Raw genomic sequence first — 16,775 nt, forward strand, 5'->3', positions numbered from 1 at the left:
AACTGATTTAAATCCAATACCATCACTACAATCACTGTTTGCCAACTGTTTTTGCGTTTTACACACACAAATGAAAAGGACATAACATAGCTTCTAGTTTATTAGGTACAGCCATCTAGTACCGGCTCGGACCCCCTTTGCTTCCAGAACAGCCTGAATTCTTTGGGGCGTGGAAACGTTGCTCAATTGCTATCAAGGGACCTAACGTGCGCTGGTAAAACTTTGCCCACACCATGACACCACCACTGCCACCAGCCTGGATGGGGCAATGGACTCATGCTGTTTACGCCAAATCCTGACTCTGCCATCAGCATGAAGCAACAGGAACCTGGATTTGTCGGACCAGGCAATGTTTTTCCACCCCTCAGTTGTCCAGTGTTGGAGATCACGTGTCCACTGGAACCGCTTGTTTATAACTGTTAGGAGTGGACGGCGGTGTGGTTGTCTGTTGGAATAGCCCATCCTAGACTAGGCTAGATTAGTTGTGCATTTCCAAATGCCGTTCCCCGCCATTATTTGCCTGTTTGTGGCCCTCCTGTTAGCTTGCACGATTCTTGCCATTCTCCTTCGACCTCTCATTAACAAGCTGTTTTCACCCACAGGACGGCCGCTTACTGGATGTTTTTTGTTTGTCGCACCATTCTCTGTAAACCCTAGACACTGTCGTGAGAGAAAAGCCCAGGAGGCCGACCGTTACCGAGATACTGGAACCGGCGCGCCTGGCACCAACGATCATACCACGCTCAAAGTCGCATAGGTTACTCGTTTTTCTCATTCTAACGTTCAATCGACTGGTAACTAGATGCCTGTTTGCCTGCTTTTTATAGCAAGCCACGTGACTCACTGTCTGTAGGAGCGAACCATTTTCGTGAATGTGTACCTAATAAACTGGCCTCTGAGTCGTTTGAGTCATTGAGAGGGGAAACACTGAGTTAATCCTAGCTCAATGCCAGTCAGTGAATGCACTTTAGAATTCAACGCATATTCATTCATTCATTCAGTCATTCATTCAAGCCCCTTAGCGGCTGGTAAAAGGACTGGGGTGATTGACGTTTCTTGAGAATTGGTAGCTCTTCAGCCCTTGTCAGTGTGTTTGTGTTGTCGTAACACAGTAACTACTCTTACCACCAAATTCTTCTGTGCCGTAACATTTTTGCCTTGGCGATTATCATCGCTATCACTATTGTCCTTGATATTGTGACTTTACACTGTATATTGTCTATTATTGTCAAAATTTTGTCTGTGCGTGTGAGTTTGCTCAGACCGATGCTGTGCCTGTTTTGTTTTTAAGTGAATAAAATTCCCCCCATTTTTGTACAATTCCTGGTGTTTATTTGATTCAATCTTTGCCTAGATTAATGTCAACATTGGTTCATCATGTTATCATCCTTTGTGGGTCTCTTTACCTTGAGCTGCTGTATTTTCAGGCTCAAACCTCAGTACCAGGGGGTGACTACAACGCTGATCAAGGAGTTAACCAGCTAACTTGCCTAAATAGTCTAAGTTTAAATGTTTTATTAAAACAAGCATGAGATGGGCATGATCTAATTGATTCAACAAATGAACACACATCTAAATTTAGCTTTTATAATGAACCAGAAGATCAATAGTTATTCTGGTTGCTTATCAAAGTTAGCTGGCTAACTCATTGATCCTAATTTGTTGTATAGCCCACTGGTCTCTCCAAAGCAACACCACATTGACATAACAGACAGTGACAGGCTATAGCTCATGTCCTCAGAACACCGGGGTCCATGTGTCCTGAGGAAGAGAAAGGCACTGCAGTAGACAGCCCCACAGCTGAAATAATCAGTGTGATCGACACATGCTGATATGCACGACACAGTCACTAAGACTGAGGTCAAGTAAACGTATTCTTAAATTACCTCTTTGGCAAGTATTCTCTAACAGCACAGATTCCTTGGATAGTAGGACAGATCTTCCTTGAAACACCAATCCACTGTATTTGGTCTCACACTTACCATTGCCCCTGTTAAAATAACATGCATAACCATGAGATATACATACACTCGTGAATACAGTACCAATCCATCATGCAAACAGACTTGGCCGATAAAAGCAGAGTAAGGTGGTCAACCAGTGACAGAGAGGGGAACTAAAGACAGTGAGGAGATATCAAAAGAGTGAGGGGAGTTCACAGAGAAGTCCGGTCTTTCAGTGGATTATCAGCCATCAGATATAGATAATATGGTCTTGTATGACTCATTGCTTCCTAGATTTACACGTATCCAGAATGACTTATAGATAGTGCATTCATCTTAAGATAGCTAGGTGGGACAACCACATATCACAGGCAGAGTAAGTATACTTTTCCTTGAGGTGAGGAAGGGGACTATTTTATATTCTTTGAAACGGTAGGGTTTCAGGTGCGTCTGGAAGATGGGCAGGGACTCAGCTGTCCTAGCTTCAGGGGGAAGCTGGTTCCGTCATTAGGGTGTCAGGACAGAGAAGAGCTTGGACTGGGCTGAGCGGGAGCTGCCCTCCCATAGGGGTGGGAGGGCCAAGAGACCAAAGGTGGCAGAACGGAGTACTAAGATTGGGGTGTAGGGTTTGAGCATAGCCTGAATGTAGGAAGGGGCAGTTCCTCTTGCTGCTCCGTAGGCAAGCACCATGGTCTTGTAGTGGATGCGAGCTTCGACTGGAAGCCAGTGGATTGTGCGGAGGAGCAGGAGAACTTGGGAAGGTTGAAAACCAGGCGGGCTGCAGTGTTCCTCTTCTTCTCTCTCCTGACTATGTATTTCATCCCAGGCAGGAACCGGCTGTAACTAATCACTTTCTTATGATGTGGCCTGAATTGATTTAATTTCAAAGCAGTGGATTTTATATTCCCTTTGAACATTACCGAATTGGATAATGTTTTAATTGAAATGGCATCAAAATATTCAAAGATATAAGTACCTCAGAATGGCATCCTTTAATTTTACTGACATAAATAGACTATAAAGCCGTTCAATCAATCATTACTATATGGGGTGAAGGCATGATCTCTTGGCAATAACTTTACAGTATTTAATTATAAATTTAACTGAATTTGAAGTAACAACTGCTTCCCATCACAATTTATGCCCTTTCTCATAGCACTTTCGTCTCAACTGATTTGACTACCATCTATCGACCTTTTTATGAATTGCTTCTACTACTAATCATGGAGAAGGAAATGGAAGATGATTGGTGGAATTTACAGTATATAAACACGTCACTTCCGTTTCTCTTTCTCTTTTACCGTGAGGTACAGAACTCCATACGGCGTTGTCTCGTGGTGAGATAACAATTTTCTATTTTCTTGAGATAAAAGTTGCGGAGACCAATATTAAAGCCTTGTTACGAACAGCTATGAAATTGAGTCTGAATGTTTCCCATATCCGTATAAATACAACCGCTGTAAATAGCGAATTACATGTTAGACAGCTAGGCCAGAAGCCATGTAGCTACTACTAACCTTAGCACTAGCCGCTAGTTAGCCATGCGTGCTCGTGAAATCCATTGAAGAAGCTGGATACTAGTAACTGAAGTAGCCAACATCCATAAATTCAATTAGACTAGTTTCACACATGTAATATAATGCTCATTTGCAACATTGTATTTATTGATATTAATTGGTCAGCAATATTGCATCTAATTGGGGTTAGTGGAGTAAACTTGCTGCTTACAACACCACTTTTTTATTTAACTAGGCAAGTCAGTTAATAACAAATTCTTATTTACAATGACGGCCTACCAGGGAACAGTGGGTTAACTGTCTTGTTCAGGGGCCGACCAGACTCAGTGATAAGATCCAGCAACCTTTCGGTTACTGGCCCAACCCTCTAACCACTGTTACCTGCCGCCCCTCTTCCCCACATGCTCATGCAGATCATCACTCAGAGATCAGATGTCAGTAGTTAGGAACTGCAACAATATTTTGATTTAATAATTGTAAATTCTGTTTTTAGAAACGGATGCCAAGTCCCCGTTGCAAGTGCCTGTATAAGTACACTAAATAATTATAAACATTGTAGCTTTGATAATTTGTTCAGCACACAATTAAAGCCTGACACGGTCTGATGTCTGTGTTCAGGTGTCGGAAGTGTGCCAGAGTGATCTGGCCGGGTTTTCGCTAACATCAGTAGGGCTGCTGCCCCATGACTGGAGTTTGATAGTGACCTGAGCCACAATGACCCCTCAGTTCCAACTGCAACCATTCTCTGCTTCCCTACCTTTGTGCAACATCTCACTTGTCTCTTTTTTTCCCCTGCAGCTTTTCCACATAACTCGTAACTTAGGAAAAGTGGTCACGATGTCCGGAGGTCTGGATGTGCTGCAGATGAAGGAGGAGGATGTGCTCAAGTTCCTGGCAGCCGGGACCCACCTGGGAGGTACCAACATGGACTTCCAGATGGAGCACTACACGTACAAGAGAAAGAGTGATGGTGAGTGGAGGAATACGAGATCCCTGGTTATTTGTCTCTATGATCTGAAGACTTCCTGAACTTGCACATATTTTGACTAGGGAGGATGTGAATGCTTTTCTTCCAGCCCTGCATTATCATACGTAATTCAACTATTCGTGGTCTTGACGTGATACACTGAATCAGGTGCTGGGCTGGAACAATAGTCTGCACACAAGTTTATAGGATCAGAGTTGGGAGACCTCTGAAATACACAGTTCCCTTCTAAAAGCACTTGCGTTGTCCGGTCAGTGACTGGGTGAGTTGTCGTTGGAAGGGAATAGTAAAACCATCACTGTGGGTGAGATGGCAGTCTGAAACCGTAACTGACCCATCTCAATCAGTGATGGAACACTGAACATTGAATGTTTTTCTCTTGCTCAAACACTTATCCAGTAGATAATGAGCTCAATTTGGGTGAAACACCAGTCCTCAGTCAGTTTTAATTGGTACAGTCTTTTTCTTCATTGATTGTCCTGAGAAAGGCTAGCATGTGTATAGACATTATGGTTGTATGCATGTTGGGAATCAACATGTAAATAATGTAACTGGTTGTCCCCTCAGGTGTGTACATCATCAACCTGAAGAAGACATGGGAGAAGCTGCTGCTGGCTGCCCGTGCCATCGTGGCCATTGAGAACCCAGCTGATGTCTGCGTCATCTCCTCCAGGAACACTGGACAGGTGAGACCCCCACTGCTAGCTCACCTGACATATGATGGCCCAGAGTTTCTCCTGGGTTATGTTCAGGAGGCGCAAAATGGAAGTCAACAGTCTAAAGAGGAGAGGTACTATCTATACTTGTCCAATAAGAAACTTGTTTTTATTTACTGGTGTGCCCTAATGAACATTACTTTGGTCAGCTCAGTTGGCCTGATGTAATTGTGGGTGACTAGCTAACCGGCACACAATTAAAGCCTGGCACTGTGATGTCTGTGTTCAGGTGTCGGAAGTGTGCCAGAGTGATCTGGACGGGTTTTCGCTAACATCAGTAGGGCTGCTGCCCAATGACTGGAGTTTGATAGTGACCTGAGCCACAACCAAAACATACTAAATTACTGCTAAGTTATATTCTTGACTGAGTCACCGGCCAATCCACTAACTCCACTCCCCGTTCTCCTCCAACCAGAGGGCTGTGCTGAAGTTTGCATCCGCCACCGGCGCCACCACCTTCCACGGTCGTTTTACCCCCGGAACCTTCACCAATCAGATCCAGGCTGCTTTCCGTGAGCCCCGCCTCCTGATCGTGACAGATCCCCGTGCCGACCACCAGCCCCTGACTGAGGCCTCCTACGTCAACATCCCCACCATCGCCATGTGCAACACTGACTCTCCCCTCAGATACGTGGACATCGCCATCCCCTGCAACAACAAGGTACAGACAGGCCATAGACTACAGATGTATGTTCTAGTGGTCTTACATTTTTATATGACTTGAACAGCCTATCATATCAGTTTTGTCCCCAATGGTGCTTCCTCAATGAAAGAGTAGATGGTAACTTCCGCTGATATCTTGGTCAACTGATGGAAATATGCAGCACACAATTAAAGCCTGGCACGGTCTGATGTCTGTGTTAAGGTGTCGGAAGTATGCCAGAGTGATCTGGCCGGGTTTTCGCTAACATCAGTAGGGCTGCTGCCCCATGACTGGAGTTTGATAGTGATCTGAGTCACAACCATGAACCCTACTCGGACTCTTACTACCTAGGGCGTTTCCTTTCTACTTCCTCGTCAGTAGTTGAAGATGCCCTCCCATGTAGTCATGTTTGTACTGGGTATCACTAACAAATTCTACTAGTTTAGACTGATCAATTCTGTTGATGGCCTTCGTGCCTCTGTATGTCTGACTGTTGCCGGTGCATATAATCGTCATTGACTTAGTATACAACCCTAGGCCTAACTGACTGTTGTATGATGTGTTCCAGGGCCACCACTCCGTTGGTCTGATGTGGTGGATGCTGTCCAGGGAGGTGCTGCGGATGAGGGGCACCATCTCCAGGGAACACCCCTGGGAGGTCATGCCTGATCTCTACTTCTACAGAGATCCAGAGGAGGTAACTGACATATTGAGACACTATGGTTCACACACTGTTTATACCAGGGGTTTTCAAATCTGACTGTGGAGAGCTGTGTGTTTGGGGCTTTTGTTCTAGCCCTGCACTAATTGTTTGATACAACTTAACTAATCATGGGCCTCTGTCTGGACCACGATTAATTGAATCAGATGTGTTGGTGCTGGACTGGAACAAAAGCCTGCTCACCATGTAGCTATTCAGGAACGGAGTTTGGAGACCTCGAATGCACATTCTCCTTCTAAAAGCACTTGCGTTGTCCGCTCAGTGACTGGGTGAGTTGTCGTTGGAAGGGAATAGTAAAACCATCACTGTGGGTGAGATGGCAGTCTGAAACCGTAACTGACCCATCTCAATCAGTGATGGAACAACTTGAAGCAAAATATGCTTCTGATGTGGTGTTGGAGTGTTGTATGCTTGCGCTAAGAATCTATATACCTGTGGTGCCTGCTTACCTGAGTGCTCATGCAAATTATGACGTCGCATCCCTAACTTCTAACCTCTTCGTCCCGTTCCAGATTGAGAAGGAGGAGCAGGCTGCGGCCGAGAAGGCTGTTGGCAAGGAGGAGTTCCAGGGCGAGTGGACCGCCCCCACGGCCGACTTTGCCCAGCCCGAGGTGGCCGACTGGTCCGAGGGAGTGGCAGTGCCCTCTGTGCCCATCCAGCAGTTCCCTGCTGGCATTGAGGGTAAGAGCTTCACCGAGGGTAAGCGATGAATACACAGGAGTGGAGGCCACAAATGCAAAGGTGGATGGAGTAGCACATTTTGACAATCACAAAACAAAATGGCTACCGGAATACATTTGACTCAAACTTTGTTTAATTCTCCTTTTCAGCCGCTGCACCTTCCAAGGCCCCAGCTGCAGCTGAAGGCTTTGCTGGTAAGATCTACTGAAAGTAAATTAGTATTACCCCTTTTTTGCCCATCTAGGACCTAAAATGTCCTATATGACCAACACAGGGGGTAGAGTAGTTCTCTCATAAACCTGTAGTGAAGCCTCAAATCCTCACTGTGGATCCTGTCGGGAGAAACACGATTTCTCTTAACTGTGGAAATGTCTGTACAATAAATGGTTTGATTGTATTCTCTCACACACATGATTGTCTTCCAACAGAGGATTGGAGTGCACAGCCCGCCACAGAGGATTGGTCTGCTGCCCCCACTGCCCAGGCTACCGAGTGGGGTGGTGCCTCCGCTGATTGGTCCTAAGTGGTGTCAATCAAGAGTCAAAAGCTGTGCTTTAAACAGTGACTGTCAATAAACTTGGCTTATTGGTTTTAAACTTGTCTATTTTTCTTGGGATGAGGGCGATTACAAATACATGGGTTTATTATAGTGTTTTTCACATTGACATAGAATTTAATTTGTCATCTACTCTTGTGTCTTCAGTTTGGCCTTCAACACTCAACCACAGAGTCACAATGTATACACATAATATTATAGTGACTATTCAGTTTACAATTGATATTTAAAGATAGAATCCTTAGTTGCTGTATCCATTTTTGGACTTGAATGATAAAGACCCATTTTGTTTCTTGAAGAATATAATTTATAAATGCCTAATGAGCTTAGTTCAACTATTACAAAACTTGTTTCAATTAAGGATTCTAGCTTTAAAGGGGACTAACAGACAATTGACTCCTGTGATGTGAATTTGTGCATAACAGGTTGATTGTAGAAAATTCTTGACAGATTTTATCTTATTTGGCCTCGTGTCCATAAAAAAAAGAACCTTGGGATGGCTAGATTATGGATCAGGCATTATATATATATAGCAAGCCAGTCCTCTGGGCCTGATTGGTGTCACACTTTTGCCCCAGCCAATACACCGGACACCAATCAACTAATCAACAGTTAAAAATGAAATAATTAAATCGGGTGTGTTTGCTAGGGGTGAGGGGAAAGTGACACAAATCAGACCCTGAATTGCCCAGGCCCGTTATAAGGCTACATTTAAATGACATGAACAGCATCTATGTCCACTTTGCAGGCAAGAAGCGCCTTTATCAACACTGATTTCACGTTATTATGCTTACCCAATGAATGTGAAGGTCAAAGCACAGTAGTTTCTGGGTGAAAATAGTATCACCCCAGATGGGACTCGAACCCACAATCCCTGGCTTAGGAGGCCAGTGCCTTATCCATTAGGCCACTGGGGCTGTTCCGAAGATATCTGACGAAACCCCTCTATTTCAATGCTATGTGGGTGGCGATTTCAAATATGCGCGACAACAACGGGGCTAAATCCAGAGTTACATTTGCATTTCGACATCTGATCCTGACTTGAAGAAAATAAACGTTGCTAGGCAACACAAGCGTAATCCCCACACGGCAAGGAAATCACAGTCAGATGTTTCGTTTGCTAGTGGCTAACGTTAGCTAGCTTGATGCTCTTCGTTCACTTTACTTATTCATGCTATTCTTTGATAACAATTTTAGACAGCGAAGAGGTGTCTTTTCTTTTCGTATCTGTTGGTTCACTGTTAGCTAGCCAGCCAGCTAAGCTAATTCTAGCTAGAAAAATTATAATAGTGCTAACGTGTAGCTAATTTACCACTAACGTTACCAAGTGTTGTTATCTAGCTATAATCAATTTCTTCAAACTGAACAGTGACATTATGCAAGAGTAGCTGCTGTGCCGTCATGGTAAGTCTTACAAGTTAGCCTACTAGTTGAGTAACATACTAGTTGGTTAGCTAAAAGTCTTGCTATGTAGTTAACTTTCTAGATTAATCATTGTCGCTTGCCAGCTACCAAAGTCTATTTCACCTATCTGTGATATGTGACGAGGTTAATGTTAAAGTAATGGCAGTTAGCTAGTTTGACATAGGATAACTGCTATAGCTACACTACATCTATTGAAACATCACTGTCTATCTTACCAAATGTGCAAATATTGTTTGATTCCCGCTTTAGTAAACCAATTGCCAGCTGTCATGTCCACAATAAGGATTCTCTTCCTTGTCACATCCATCCAGATTCTGTCCCGGGTGAAGCCAGCAGTAGGTGGAGATTCTGCAGCTAGCGTCAGTGAGAAGAAGAAGAAAAACAAAGCCAAGAAGAGCCCTCGCCTGGAGGAATACCTCAACCAGAGAGACTACCTTGGGGCACAAACTCTGTTAGAGGTAGCCAGATAGGAACTCATGTAGCTAACTGTCATGTGCAATCAGCAATTGAATGATGAGCAACTCTGTAATAAGACACAAGATATCATGAGATCTGTGAAAGTCCTGTCTCCTCTCAACATTCTCCTTCCTCATTCTTGACATTGCTATGTCTATAAGGTCTTTATTTTTCCTAATTACAGTTGCATAGGTGTGTGTGTGTGCGTGTGAGAACGAGCGAGCGAGAGCGCAGTGTCCTACTTTTGTGTTGCTTTGTCTTCCAGTTTCAGCGAGATGTTGGAGAAAAAGAGGAGCATGCAGACCTTTGGATTGGCTACTGTGCCTTTCACTTGGGTGATTACAAGAGAGCAATGGAGGTAGGTGTGTGTGTTCAGTCAAATTCATTCTTGTCTGGAAAAAAAGCCATTTTTACAATGCTATATTTGACACCTATGTCAATTTATTTCCATGACAGGAGTACAGGGCCTTGACACTCCGGTTAGAAGAACCAGGGGAAGTGTGGGTGTATCTGGCCTGCACTCAGTTTTTCCTGGGGCTCTACAGAGAGGCAGAGGAGGCTGCAAACAAGGGTGAGTGTTAAGATAACATGTTTTGTAAATGTTCTGTTTTTCATCCTCCTGTTTCTATTTCTTGCCCTTGTCGATAAGGTATTCCCCCATTTTTCCTGTAGCTCCAAAGTGTGCACTTCAGAATCGCCTACTCTTCCACCTGGCTCATAAGGTCAGAACAGTTCCTTTTCTGTATTCTTTAATATGTTAATGTGTGTTTCTCATCACTCTTTCTTTTTTGCTTCTGTACAGTTGCTTGTGCTGAGCGATTCTAGCCTTTTGAGGTCGGTTCGGTTTCGGTTAGATTATGCACTAATGCACTATTCATTATGTGGGTTTTAATGCTGTAAGAACATAGAATAAAACAATTAGTAAAAGTCCCATGATGATAGTGACTTTCCATTACTGTTTATCACTTATTAACCATCATTTATTCACATTACTTTAATAAAATATTTCAGTTGTTGCGTATATTACGTTTGTTTTAGGCCTATTTGATTACTGTATTATTTAATTCAAAGTCATCGTCTCATCACTATAGAGCTGCTACCTATGCTCTCTGACAAAAACTATTTTAGAAGTTCTTCAAAGTAATTAAGGCATACTTTTACGACTGCTGAATACCAATTATCAATCATAGATCATGTATTTTCAGGTAGAGATATGTCACGAAGCAACTGCTCTCTATCCCTCTCGATCACACGTTCTTCTGTCTCTTCTCTCCGTCTCAGACCAGACAAGTAGGCACGCAATGGATTATGGTCATTGTAGTTAATTACCACGTTTTCTGTGCTAAACAATGTTGAATATTGGCCTTTTGGAAACTACAACCCCTTACTACATCGTACAGTTTGTGCTTGATTTGATTTATCTCTAGAGAAACTGTGCATTGAGCACAAAATGTAATTCAAATAATTGAACCGACATCGGTCAATTAGTTGTTTAAAGACTGAAAAATAACCAACATTTCAGTTAATCGCTCAGCTCTAACAGTTGCATAAAATCATGTTTTACACAATTCCCAAGTCTCAATACTTATACTGAACAAACATATAAACGGAACATGCAACAATTTGAAAGATTTTACTGAGTTATAGTTTGTATAAGGAAATCAGTCAATTGAAATAAATAAATGTGGCCCTAACATGACTGGGAATACAGATACCTTAAAAAAAGGTAGGGGCGTGGATCAGAAAACCAGTCAGTATCTGGTGTGATCGCCATTTGCCTCATGCAGCGTGGCACATCTCCTTCGCATAGAGTTGATCAGGCTGTTGATTGTGTCCTGTGGAATGTTGTCCCACTCCTCTTCAATGGCTGTGTGAAGTTGCTGGATATGGGCGAGAACTGGAACACGCTGTTTGTACATGTTGATCCAGTGCATCACAAACATGCTCATTAGGTGACATATCTGGTGAGTATGCAGGCCATGGAAGAACTGGGACATTTTCAGCTTCCAGAAATTGTGTACAGATCCTTGCGACATGGGTCAATGCATTATCATGATGAAACATGAGGTGATGGCGGCGGATGAATAGCACAACAATGGGCCTCAGGATCTCGTCACGTTATCTCTGTGCATTAAAATTGCCATCGATAAAATGCAATTGTGTTCGTTGTCCGTAGCTTATACCTGCCCATAACATAACCCCACCACCACCATGGGGCACTCTGTTCACAACATTGATATCAGCAAACCACTCGCCCACACAACGGTTGTGAGGCCGTTTGGACATATGGTCAAATTCTCTAAAATTATGTTGGAGGTGGCTTATGGTAGAGAAATTAACATTCAATTGCTCCCTCGAACACTTTAGACATCTGTGGCATTGTGTTGTGTGACAAAACTGCACATTTCAGAGTGGACTTTTATTGTCCCCAGCACAAGGTGTACCTGTGTAATGATCATGCTGTTTAATCAGCTTCTTGATATGCCACACCTGTCAGGTGGGTGGATTGTGTTGGCAAAGGAGAAATGCTCACTAACAGGGATGTAAACAAATTTGCACAAAATTTGAGCGAAATAAGCTATTTGTGCGTACGGAACATTTCTGGGATCTTTTATTTCAGCTCATGAAACATTGGACCAACACTTTACATGTTTATATTTTTGTTCAGTGTACTTTTTTCTTTCTTTGTAATGAAATTGTATGCTACTGTAGGTGCACATCTACTTGTGTAATAACAAACCAATAGACAAACCAACCATGTCTTTCCTCTCTGTTCCCAGTTCAACGATGAGAAGAAGCTGATGGGTTTCCACCAGAACCTGGAGGATGTGACTGAGGACCAGCTGAGCCTGGCCTCCATCCACTACATGAGATCACACTACCAGGAGGCCATCGACATCTACAAACGCATCCTGCTACAGAATAGGTACTTATGCTGGGCCATTCTCCCATGCCCCTTCATCAAAATCACTGATAGGCAAAAGCATAGTCCCACAAATCCCTCATATGCCAGATTACAGTGGTCCCACTAGTACCAATGGGTATTGTGGATTGTCTGAATGAGTCAGTGTCAATTTTACTGTAAATTCTTATATCTATATACAGTAAACATACTATAAGCCATACATTTAGGATGAAGTATTAGAAAATTGGAAGAACACATTTCCTTGTGTTGAGACCGAGACAAGAAGATGAAGGGAGGCTATAGTTATTTTGCAGCGGAGAAAGATGCATTGGAGAAAGTGGAGAAAGGTGCATTATATTGGACGGTGCAGTCAAAAAGCAAGGGAGAAAGATGCACAAGGACTTCTATTCAAGAACGCAGTGTGAGCTATAGGACTAGCCATTGGATGTTTTACCATATTTACCGATTTTCTTTTAACTCCAGAGATTTCCTGGCTCTTAACGTGTACGTAGCGCTGTGCTACTACAAGTTGGACTACTATGATGTTTCCCAAGAGGTGTTAGCTGTGTATCTGCAGAGTATTCCTGAATCCACCATCGCTCTCAACCTCAAGGCCTGCAACCACTTCAGGCTGTACAACGGCAAGGCAGCTGAGGTAAAGCAACTCCGTATGCGTCAACGGTCAAAACAGACTGCCGTGCATCTACACACGTTTGCCTAACAACCACAGTCGATGTTTATGCCTACACTTGTCATCGTACAACAATAAATAATGTGGTTCAATTTGTTCTTTTCTCTCTCAGGCTGAGTTAAAGAACCTCATAGACATCTCCTCCTGTTCCTTTGAGTTTGCTAAGGAGCTTATCCGGCATAACCTGGTAAGCCGTTCCACCACCTCTGTTGTGTGACTGTGTTTTGCATGACAGTGACCCCATGCTCTATAACCTTTGACCTCTATCACCCCAGGTGGTGTTTCGTGGTGGGGAGGGGGCGTTGCAGGTGCTGCCCCCGTTGATTGATGTCATCTCTGAGGCTCGGTTGAACCTGGTCATCTACTACCTCAGACAAGGTGGGCCTTAGCCACTGGTGGTTGTCTTTGAATCCTAATCCTAACATTGAAATGTTGAATGACTATTTTTATCATCAATAATGAGCATCTTTATGTTTCAGATGATGTTCAAGAGGCTTACACCCTGATAAAAGACTTGGAGCCAACCACACCACAGGTAGTAATAGTTTCACATTATCAGGTGTCATAAGCAGAGGAAGTCTCGTTGTTTAAAGACTAAAGCCTTAATAGCGTACATGCAGTGTCTTAACAAAATCTATTTCTTTAAGGAGTACATTTTGAAAGGAGTGGTGAATGCCGCTTTGGGTCAAGAAATTGGATCGGTGAGTAAGTGTTTGACAAACCACCCGAAAACCCCCTAGGACCACACAGTAGAAATGTCTGAGTAGATTAGGAATGTTTTATAAACCTGGTTTAGTAGATCATCACTGAAATCTGACTGACTGACTAACAGTCTCTATTCCCTCCTCCTCATCCCTGCCTGTATCTCTGCTGCAGAGGGATCACCTGAAGATTGCTCAACAGTTCTTCCAGCTAGTCGGAGGCTCAGCCAGCGAATGCGGTAATGTGAATGAATGAATGAATCTTAAGCGATTCAACCAATAAGCTAGGAGTTAGCTTGTGTGTCTGTGTTTGTGTGTGTGTGTGTGTGTGTGTGTGTGTATGTCTGCGTTGGAGTGAGCATGTGCGTCTTTGTCTCACTGTCTGTATCTCGCTCTCCTCAGACACGATACCTGGAAGACAGTGTATGGCTTCCTGTTTCTTCCTTCTGAGGCAGTTTGAAGACGTTCTCATCTACCTCAACTCAGTCAAGGTTTGCATGGCCCAAAACATGTAGCATACAGACCAATAGGACAGTAACACCACATAGGCATGTTTGCACACACATCATCACTTTCTTTTCCTTTTTGCATTTGAGTGCTTGACATATTTATGGATTGGTGTGGAATTAACATATATACTTGGGGAAAGGAGGAAAGCATTATTTCTGTTTGTTCATTTTTGGTTTGTCATTAACAGAGTTACTTCTACACCGAGGATACGTTCAATTTCAACTATGCCCAGGCCAAAGCTGCCTTGGGAAACTACAAAGAAGCAGAGGAGGTACATCCTGTCAACATAGAAAAATGCATTACTGCTTGCATGCGTAGTGTATTGAATCAGTTCAAGGTTCATGTTGTAACATTCTTTTATATTGGACTCAGATATTTCTGCTGATCCAGGGTGAGAAGATGAAGACTGACTATGTATATCTGAGCTGGCTGACTCGCTGCTGTATGTACCCAGTCTGAAATGCATTATCCATTTGTCATCAATACATTTTCAATACCTATACCTTTACATCAATACGATATCTACATACATGATCTAAGAAACTAAATATATTACTAATTCATTTAAATAAATATATTATCTAAATAGTGTTGTCTCTCCTCTCGCTCAGACATCATGAACCAGAAAGGCCGGCTAGCCTGGGAGCTGTATCTGAAGATGGGGGCTTCGCCAGACTCCTTCAGCCTCCTACAACTCATTGCCAATGACTGCTATAAGGTGAGGCTCACTACTATTCTCTCTACTAACTTAGTTTCCAGGCTAACCACAAGTCAGCAATGGCTTAATCTCCCGCACCAGACTTCCTCCACAATAGACTGGGGACGAGATTAGCAAAGGCCAAGCTTTCTCAATATTCAATGCAATTAAATGTTGCTTTGTCTGTCTGTGCTTTCAGATGGGTCAGTTCTACTGGGCAGCCAAAGCGTTCGATACTCTGGAGAAACTGGATCCCGACTCCAACTACTGGGAGGGCAAGAGAGGGGCTTGTGTCGGAATCTTCCAGCTCATATTGGCAGGCAGAGAGCCAAAGTAAGTATTGGCTAAGTTTCTTAGTCTTTAGTCCAATTTTGATACCAACACTTGTCTGTGTTAAAGATTTGTCCCCTACACAGTCACCAACACATCAAATATGAAAATATTGTCCTCCACAGAGATGTTTTGGCACATCATTTTTGTGCCTTGAGTAATTTACATTGCACGGTAAAGTGTGACTTTTGTGATTCAAGCTCGTTCATTTGAACTTTATTGACAACCTTTATGGTAAAGTTATGAAAAAATTGCCATTGTACAATATGACCTGTTCCTAACTTCCCATCACTAATAACCATTGTCTGTGGTTCCACAGGGAAACCCTGAAGGAGGTGCTGCCCCTGTTGAGGAGCACACAGAACCCCCAGGTGGAGTACATCATCAGAGCTCTGAGGAAATGGGCCAAAGACAACAGGGTTCCTCTGACATAGCAATGACATAACGTGCTTAGCTCACATAATACACTTACTACATGTTGTTATTACATTATATATGTGGTTTACATGTGCATTTTTTATCAGACTCTTTTACTAGTGAAAATCTATAAAATAACCTGTTCTCATGAGTCATGCACAATGTGTATTGATGCGCTTTATTGTATGTGTCACAGTATTTATATCATGTAATACATGTTTTATTTGCAATGTATATAATTCTGTGCAATCTTGCCAATCAATTGTATTGAAATGTGTATTTTGTATTACTCAAATGATGCTGATACAAGTATTAAACAGTATTCTCTTTATAAAGGGTTGTTGACCTTTTTCTCTATTGTTTGCTCTATATGCATTCACTAGTTCTGTCATGATGTTGTTTTTTTATTGTGCCCATACTGACACAAATACTGTAGGCATACATTTGAATGAAATAGTACATGTACTGTCTTTTGAAGTCCAAAATGCCCTATTGCTAATCAGCTTCTTCCTCATCTAAATTAAAGGGAGCAGTGTCTCTACAAAATAACTCAACACAAAACCCATACATTTCAACAGGTGTCCACCAATGTTTGCTTGTGTTGCATCATAGGTAACTCACAGAGCCACTCAACTGGCTTGTTGGGTTCCTTTTGGATTTACTATGAGTGTAGCCAGGTCATTGTGGAAAAACGCACAATTCAGCATTTCAGCACTGACAGTATGGATGACATAAAAATGGCATCAAAACAGATGCCATCCATTTTCTATATTAGCGAGCAAAATGCATAAATTATTCTGGTGACATGGGCTATGATCTGATAAAATGTCCTTTCACAAAAGACATCTCCGTTAAGGTCATAATACTAGTGCCATCTTCAG

General features: G+C 42.7%; 2 protein-coding genes and 2 non-coding genes across 7 annotated transcripts; 3 read left to right on the forward strand and 1 right to left on the reverse strand.

The window, feature by feature from the left end:
- Window positions 1-3,183: 3,183 nt before the first annotated feature.
- rssa (40S ribosomal protein SA) lies at window positions 3,184-7,802 on the forward strand. 2 transcript variants are annotated; one of them, XM_014130803.2, is made up of 8 exons: window positions 3,184-3,280; window positions 4,259-4,430; window positions 5,013-5,131; window positions 5,577-5,822; window positions 6,373-6,501; window positions 7,038-7,206; window positions 7,356-7,400; window positions 7,635-7,802. In XM_014130803.2, exons 2-8 carry the CDS (start codon window positions 4,298-4,300, stop codon window positions 7,727-7,729), a joined length of 936 nt encoding a protein of 311 aa, XP_013986278.1. In that variant the 5' UTR covers window positions 3,184-3,280; window positions 4,259-4,297; the 3' UTR covers window positions 7,730-7,802.
- Window positions 7,439-7,556, forward strand: LOC123725795 (small nucleolar RNA SNORA26). The gene has a single exon (XR_006758308.1). It is a non-coding gene; the product is annotated as a small nucleolar RNA SNORA26 (small nucleolar RNA).
- An 804-nt stretch (window positions 7,803-8,606) lies between the features above and the next one.
- On the reverse strand, window positions 8,607-8,679 carry trnar-ccu (transfer RNA arginine (anticodon CCU)). The gene has a single exon. It is a non-coding gene; the product is annotated as a tRNA-Arg (tRNA).
- LOC106564683 (intraflagellar transport protein 56) lies at window positions 8,631-16,229 on the forward strand. 3 transcript variants are annotated; one of them, XM_014130924.2, is made up of 18 exons: window positions 8,631-9,166; window positions 9,499-9,645; window positions 9,909-10,001; window positions 10,100-10,214; window positions 10,316-10,365; window positions 12,424-12,569; window positions 13,032-13,203; window positions 13,352-13,426; window positions 13,515-13,617; window positions 13,719-13,774; window positions 13,887-13,940; window positions 14,116-14,179; window positions 14,343-14,431; window positions 14,638-14,721; window positions 14,823-14,892; window positions 15,062-15,168; window positions 15,347-15,480; window positions 15,797-16,229. In XM_014130924.2, the coding sequence occupies exons 1-18, from the start codon at window positions 9,164-9,166 to the stop codon at window positions 15,909-15,911; spliced, it is 1,677 nt and encodes a 558-aa protein (XP_013986399.1). In that variant the 5' UTR covers window positions 8,631-9,163; the 3' UTR covers window positions 15,912-16,229. The 3 variants fall into 3 exon arrangements, with proteins under 3 accessions (XP_013986399.1, XP_045547151.1, XP_045547152.1); XM_045691195.1 differs by lacking the exons at window positions 8,631-9,166; window positions 9,499-9,645; window positions 10,316-10,365; XM_045691196.1 differs by lacking the exons at window positions 8,631-9,166; window positions 9,499-9,645; window positions 9,909-10,001 and having other exon boundaries at window positions 10,101-10,214; window positions 10,293-10,365.
- The last annotated feature ends 546 nt before the right edge of the window (window positions 16,230-16,775 follow it).

This window comes from Salmo salar, chromosome ssa12 (assembly GCF_905237065.1).
Source record: "Salmo salar chromosome ssa12, Ssal_v3.1, whole genome shotgun sequence".
In the NCBI taxonomy this organism is placed as follows: Eukaryota; Metazoa; Chordata; class Actinopteri; order Salmoniformes; family Salmonidae; genus Salmo; species Salmo salar.

Excerpts from the sequence above, each read along its gene's own strand:
- rssa (XM_014130803.2), top strand. The coding sequence starts at position 4,298 with ATGTCCGGAGGTCTGGATGTGCTGCAGATGAAGGAGGAGGATGTGCTC. Across the intron at positions 5,132-5,576 it reads CCTCCAGGAACACTGGACAG|AGGGCTGTGCTGAAGTTTGC; the intron begins GTGAGACCCCCA and ends TCCTCCAACCAG. Across the intron at positions 6,502-7,037 it reads TCTACAGAGATCCAGAGGAG|ATTGAGAAGGAGGAGCAGGC; the intron begins GTAACTGACATA and ends GTCCCGTTCCAG.
- LOC106564683 (XM_014130924.2), top strand. Across the intron at positions 14,432-14,637 it reads TCTACCTCAACTCAGTCAAG|AGTTACTTCTACACCGAGGA; the intron begins GTTTGCATGGCC and ends TGTCATTAACAG. Across the intron at positions 15,169-15,346 it reads TTGCCAATGACTGCTATAAG|ATGGGTCAGTTCTACTGGGC; the intron begins GTGAGGCTCACT and ends CTGTGCTTTCAG.